The following is a 7166-nucleotide window of genomic DNA, read 5'->3' as shown; positions in this document are numbered from 1 at the left end:
CCTAACAAGTCTACCCATCCAGACTGGCAAAGATTTCTTTGCCTTGGGAGTTGGATTGGCGGGCGGGGGTACAGCATCAATCCACTCTGAATGCTTTTCTCCTGAGAAACTTTGTTTACAATGCAAGATGGGGATATGCCCATAGATCCTTTACCCACCAGGGGTTGCAAATCAAAGGCTTACCATCACTTTTGTAATTATGGAAGTCACTATGTCTTTTTCTTTAGAAAAGAAAAAAAAGGTCGGAGTGGTGGTGTGGGATTACAGTTCTTCAAGAAAGGGGAGTGTAGAGCACCCCCCCCCCCAACATGGCTTAATAAAAATAGCCCATCCTTTGCCCCTGTAATTGGAGCCAGATGTTTTCCTGCAGGGTAAGGGGCCAGGCAGAAGCCTGCCTGGAATGCAGGGGGAGGGTGTGTTGGGGAATAAAAACCACCCACATCATGGGGGAGGTGGGGGAGTCAAATCAGATGGGGTGGGTGTTTTGGGGGGGTCACTTCAAGTTCTTTCCTGCTCCCTTGACTGTTGGCAAAACCCAGAGTCTGGTTTTGTATTTCCCACATCTGCCCAACTGTGCCCTCTCTCTCTTCCTCGCATAAGCCAAGATTTTAAATCCTTTCCCAAGGAGGAAATACTTTTTTCACGGCACATCTGGGGATTCTGAAAGCCCCCTCCCTGCCCAGTGTCAGCACAGAGCCAATGGGATCCAGACAGAGCTGGCTGGGCTGAGCAGATGCTCCCTCAATACTGCATAGGCTTTTAATCATCATAGATAAGGCTCATGGGGGCTACATAGGAAGGAATCCAGACCCACATTCCTCCACCAGACATTCTGGCCCTAGTTGTTGGGGCAAGGTGGCACCACCCAGTGGTGGAAATTGTATCTGCACTGCAATCCACATCAACCCTGTTCTTTCGATCTTTTTGGCATTTCTGCAAATGGATGAGGGTGGGGGAATTAAGCAGAGTCAAACTGATTTTGGCCGCTCCCTCCGTTAGCAAAGTGAAGCCTGAAAGTACTGCATCTCCCAAGCAGGGACAAGGAAAGAGAAAAGGGCAGGCTAGGAGAAAGCTCAGGAGTACGATTGTCAGCTCCAGGTTGGGGAATACCTGGAGATCTTGGGGGTGGAGCCGGGGGAGGGCGGGCTTTAGGGAAGGAGAGACTTCAATGGTCTATCATGCCATACAACCTACCTTCCAAAGCAGCCATTTTCTCTAGGTCAATTGAGCTCTGTTTTTGTAATAGCAGGAAATCTCAAGCCACCACCTGGAACTGGGCAGCCCTACGTGGGCGCCTGATTATAACACGGTGCCTGAGTTATTATGTACCCCATCATTGGGTCTTTAAGGCATGAGACTAACGGTGGTGGGTTGCCATTACCTTCCTGTGCATAGAAGCTTTGGTCTTCAATGATCTTCCATCTAAGTACTAATCATGGCCAAACTGCCTAGTCTGGGCTATTCAGAGTGTACAGGGAAATAACAGGGGGAGTGGGTTAAACACAAGCCCCCATCTCCCCTCAAATATTCTTGCTGCAATCAATTGGCTTCAGCAAGCAACTGTGAAGGAGGCAGAGAGTTGGTCACGAGACAGCCCTCTGGCCTGCTAAATTGCCCCATCCTAAATAGCTATAGGGAAGCCCCCTTGAAGAAATCCCTCCGCCCCTACTCACACATAGGATTGGATGAGGCTCAGATCTAGCCTAGGCAAGAACCCACTATTTTAAGCCTGCCCTCTTCTGCTTTCTAAACCCCAAGCTACTTTGCCTCACCCTGAAAGGATCAAAAGGACATGTACTGTCACTGCACTGAAGAAAGCTGGAAGGATAAAATCTGACCTATTAATCCATATTTTGTGGATCACTGACTGTTTACACACAAGAAAGGGAGAGCAGTCTGTTTTTAATATAAAAATATTTAATTTTAAAATAAGAGGAAGTTGCAACTATGCATAACAAGTTCCAGCCACTTGGCCTCGTCGTCAGCAGCTACCCTAGGAAAAGGCGTGTTTCTTCATCCCTGATTTCCAACAACCACCCCCCTCCCCCCGCCCCATACTATAACCACTAAAAACAACAGCAGTTGGGTATTTTCACCAAGTATTTCCTGGTAGAAGAAGGCAAAAAGGGGACCCCCAAAATGGACAGGGGGTAGAACAATTTAACCGCTGTGGCTTCCCACCAAAAACAAATATGTGGATTCTAACAGCTTCCTCTAAATAAGTATACTGGCAAAAAGTGTCTAGGAAAACCACAAATGAAATCAGTTTAATATCTTCCCATGCACCACATGTACAATGGCTTCTTGGCCTGCCTTCCTCGTGTCAAACTGACTGACAAATCTGAGCCTGTGGGCAGATGCCTGCTCAAGAAGGGAGAAATTTCAGGCAGCAGCAAGGGGAAGATGAAACCAATCCCAGCTGCACCAGCCTGCAAGACTCGCCTGGGCACTTTAATCACAACTGTGCCGGGCCAAGGCCAACCCCACCCTCAGGCCATCCCAGGGGGCAAGATAAGTGCTCTCAGTACCCTGCAAGCCCAAATGAAGCAAAATAGCTCAGTTAGGGAAAGAGAATGGCACTGGGCCTTGCAGTTCACACTGGGACCCCAACAAAATTGATCGGGGACAGGAGGAAGACCCAACCCTAGACTTTGCAGAACAGAAGACAGGATCCTTCCCCAGCAGTTCCAGGCCAAGGGAGAACAAAGCCACTACCCTCAGCACTGCTTGGGGGGAGAATGCAGGCAGCCATTAGTTCTGCACCGGTGAGGCAGCACCAAGGACTGGGGCTCCATCCCTGGAGATCACGGCCCTACAGTCATGGACAAGGGAATGCTTCAGCTGCTCGATCTCAGCCTGCAATAAATAAATAACACAAGGATGAGGCAAGGGCAGCGTTTCCATTTGGCAAACACAGGAATCAGCATTCTCCAAGATGGGATTTTATCGATTCCAGCTGGGCTGAGCAGCAACCCTTCCTCTTCCACTCCCTCTGCAATTTCTTACCTCCAGGGCTGCCCTCTTAGACTGTTCCTGACCAAGCTGCTTCTTCAGTTCTTCCATTTCACTCCTGCAAGAGTGGGGGGGGAAGGCATGAAACCCCACAGACCCGAAGGGGCAAATCGAAGAGGGAAGCGTTTTATTGGGAGGGAGGGATAAAAGGGCAGAGGGTCACCCAGGGAGACACATGAAACAGCGCTAGCTAATTACAAACACTGGGACACACTGAAATGGAATTTTTCCCATTGGCATGGTGCTGCTTTGCATGCATTATTTTATTACAGCCATACTTCAAGCAGTGGATCCTGTCAACATGTAAAGCTGGAGACACACAATTGTCTGGGAGCCAGGAATGGTTCAAAAGAGGCACGCCACCCACAGCACCCCAACTCTCAGCAGAATCTTCTCACCCCACCCCTCCACCAGATGTGCGCAGATCAGAAGAGTGTCACCCTGCAATGAAACCCAAGCACTTACTAAGAGCTCCTGGAGCTCAGCTACAAGGGCTCAGCTACACATGATTGTGTTTACTAGTGCTCTTTCAGCTCCATCCACCCAGAACTTGAGTCTTGAAAGCTTCATTTTGTGGGCTGTGGGGCCTGATATAGACAGGGACAATGGCACATAGAAGGGTTTTACTGATCTGAAACATTTCCAGGGACATTTGCTACACTTATCCAACTGGTGGGGACAGGGGTATAGTACGTTGCAGTGGGCCAAATAAAGTGGTGGGATTCAGCCTATTCGCACCAGTTCAGTAGAACCGGTAGCTAATTTTTTTGGTCTAATTCAGAGAACTGATTGTAATCCCACCACTGAGTCCTTTTGGAACTGGTTGTTAAATTATTGGAATCCTTCCACTGGCCAAATATCCTATCCTCTGGACCAGGGGTCTTCAAACTATGGCCCTCCAGATGTTCATGGACTACAATTCCCATCAGCCCCTGCCAGCATGGCCAAGTGGTAGGGCTCATGGGAATTGTAGTCTATGAACATCTGGAGGGCCATAGTTTGAAGACCCCTGCTCTGGACCAATCCCAGATTGAGAAAGTGGCATGGGCAGAAGCTTAAGCCCCTTTCCCCGTGAACTCTGCCCACCACATGCCTGAAAAATATGTTTTGAAACATCTCCCGACCAGTGACCTAGAATTGCCAACTCCAGCTTGGGAAGTTCCTGGAGTCTTCAGGACAGGGCCTGGGGAGGGGCATGAGCTCAGTGGAGTATAACCCCTCCCTCTAAAGCAGCCATTTTGTCCAGAGGAACTATTCCGTCATCTGAAGATCAGACGGAATTCCAAGAGAGCTCCAGACCCTAACTGGAGGTTGGCAACTCCATGAAGTGGTGTTAGACCCCAAGGCAGGTCAGAAGAGCTCCCAAGAAAGCTGTTCTTTCCGGGGCCAGATCCCAGAGTTCAAAGACTGCAAGCAAAGGCCTTGCTCTTTTGCATTTGCAGCATTTAAGTTCCTAATTCTGGCCAGGAGAAACCTGCAAAATCTGAAAAGCTTAAGGCTGGAAGGCGGCATCGGTCGCCTTTCCCACCTTTCTTATTTTTAAGGAAGAAATGGCCTCTGAAAAAGGCTACATTCTGGAGGCCACTTGTTTGTCTTTTCCGGGGGGGCGGAGCAACACCCCACCCCACCATAACCTCTGGGTTATAGCCCTTCCGCATACAAGGCTGTACTTCAGAGGCCAGGCAGAACTGTGGGGCTTTAAAAGGAGCAGTTCTGGATCATCACTGGCAGCCGGCTGATTCCAAGCAGGGCAACGTGTTCATAGAAAGGGTGGCCAGTTGTGGGTAGGGAAATACTTGGAGGACGGAGCCTGAGGAGGGCAGTGTTTAGGGAGGTGAGGAACCTCAACAGGGATATAATGGCATAAAGTCCGCCCTCCAAAGCAGCCATTATTTCCAAGGGAATGGATCTGGGTCCCTTGGAGGTCAATTTTAACAGGGGGAGATCTCCAGGTGGTACCTGAAGGTTGATCACTTCATAGGCTTCCTTCAGTGGTGACTTTCAGCCCACGTGTCAGGACCCTCAGAGGGATCATGGAGCCCCTCCCCCTTTTGATGGCAATCCCCAATTAAACCACTGGTTTGGGGCTTTTTAAAGCATTTGCTGAAGATGTGCACATATTCTCCTCCTGCCTCTCTCCGCACACCTTCCAAGGGGGCAAGGCAGCTGGAGAGGATTGAGGGGGGGGAGAGCTCTTCCTGTCACATGACTGGTTCACGCTAGCAACACAGTGAGCCCCAGACTGCCAGCTGGGCCCTGGGGCCTGCACATGTTAAAAAGTGTTTAGCAGAAGCAAAACTAGGAAGAGTCTACTTGAAAAAGATTTTCAACTGCTTTCAGTTTGGAAAAGGCAATCAGCCATCCCCATGCCCAGGAGAATGGGAGATACACAGATGGGCTGATGGGCACTGGTGCCTCCAGTACTACAGCCAGTTGAAAACCAGCTCCTTGACTTCCCAACAAGACTTCCTTGATACCTGCCCAGAAACCTACGTGTGGGCTCACTGGCTGCTTATTTTTAGGGAGCCAACACGTACATTGTAACATGACTGCCAGAGCAGACAAGGGGAAAGAGAGGCTTTCCCAGAGCTTCTTGAAAGCATTTGGTCCTCCTTGCTTGATAAAAGCTGCCCACCTACAGCCCACCTCACCGATGCTGAGAACGCAGCAGCTCCATGAGGGTCTTCAGCGAGCTGAGCTCCATCTTGACATCCTCCAGGGATGTCTGATGGTCCTCCATTTGAGGCATTTCACTGGCTGGGGCCAGAGACTCTTCTCGGATGGATAAAGGTGGCTCCTGCACCTGCAAAAACAAGGACAGCAGGGCAGAATAAGAAACAGTGCAGAGAGAAGCTTAAACTCCTCAGCAGAGAGAGGTCTCTAATCTCCAGGCATAATTTCCAGGCACCAACCAAGGCAAAGTGACCAAAGACCCCATTCCCCACACCAATGTTGTGGTAGTGGCAGCCAAACATTGTGACTCATTCCAGAAGGAAGGGTGTTCATCTGATGTCTCATGTAAACAGTCTTGTGGCTCCTTCAACACTAATGTTTTTGTGGCCTTAGACCCATTTATTCAGGAGGATGAAAAGTTGGCAGATAGGCAGGTATCCTGAAGGTACAGATAAATTCAAGTTACAAACTCTTCAGACGCACCAGGTAAAAGCCATTCCATATTTTCAGCAACTACCATTTTATTTTTAAGAAAGAGCACTACATCAATATACCATGACCCAGCGCACAGCACAAATAAAACATCTCACAGACGTTTTAAAAACTCCTGTTTGGCTATTTTGTCTGCATACCGCGGACCAAAAAAGGCACTGCCAGGGAAAGCAATTCTCCCCCAAATGCTTCTTTTAATGTCCTCAAGACAGTTTATTTGTGCTGTGCAGAAAAGGCCACTGATGGGCCCCTCCTCCATGAAACTGTTAATCCCTTTTAAAAACTTTCTGTGCCTACGGCCTTTCCTACATTCTCTGGATGTACCACCAAACAGGAGATCCAGCATTCAAATCACAGGGAAAAGGAGATTCTTTTACCAGCTTCTATGTCACCTGCAAGTTATTGCAATTACTAAGCCCTCTGAGAAAAGGTTGAGGAGAAGAAGAAGAGTTTGGATTTATATCCCCCCTTTCTCTCTTACAGGAGACTCAAAGGGGCATACAATCTCCTTGCCGTTCCCACCCTCACAACAAACACCCTGTGGGGTGGGTGGGGCTGGGAGAGCTCCGAGAAGCTGTGACTAGCCCAAGGTCACCCAGCTGGCGTGTGTGGGAGCGTACAGGCTAATCTGAATTCCCCAGATAAGCCTCCACAGCTCAGACAGCAGAGCTGGGAATCAAACCCGGTTCCTCCAGATTAGATACACAAACTCTTAACCTCCTATGCCACTGCTGCTCCTACGCCACTGCTGCTGAGGAACATTTAGTATGGAAAAGAGAAGGTTGAGGAGGTACCTGATTGTATTTGAAAGGTTGTTTAGAGGAGGGCAGAGAACTGATCCTGTTGGCAACAGAAGATAGGACTAGAAATAATGAGTATAAAAATTATGGGCGGAAAGATGCCATTTAGACATTAAAAAAAATGTACAGTAATCAGCTGCCTGGGGCGGTGATAAGCTCCTGCTCTCTGGCAGTCTTCAAGCTGCAGCT

At 49.0% G+C, this 7166-nt stretch overlaps 1 protein-coding gene across 1 annotated transcript in view; it reads right to left on the bottom strand.

Moving 5' to 3' along the window:
- Nucleotides 1-1897: 1897 nt before the first annotated feature.
- SH3D21 (SH3 domain containing 21) overlaps nucleotides 1898-7166 on the bottom strand; it is a 32308-nt gene continuing 27039 nt past the window's right edge. The window contains exons 16-18 of the mRNA XM_048501622.1: nucleotides 5664-5815; nucleotides 3007-3070; nucleotides 1898-2856 (exon numbers count right to left, since the gene is read on the bottom strand). Of these exons, the coding sequence (XP_048357579.1) occupies nucleotides 2752-2856; nucleotides 3007-3070; nucleotides 5664-5815 (321 nt within the window). The 3' untranslated portion in view covers nucleotides 1898-2751. The remainder of the gene's footprint in view (nucleotides 2857-3006; nucleotides 3071-5663; nucleotides 5816-7166) is intronic.

This window comes from Sphaerodactylus townsendi, linkage group LG06, assembly GCF_021028975.2.
Source record: "Sphaerodactylus townsendi isolate TG3544 linkage group LG06, MPM_Stown_v2.3, whole genome shotgun sequence".
NCBI lineage: Eukaryota > Metazoa > Chordata > Lepidosauria > Squamata > Sphaerodactylidae > Sphaerodactylus > Sphaerodactylus townsendi.
This window is presented reverse-complemented; position numbering and strand designations above follow the sequence as displayed.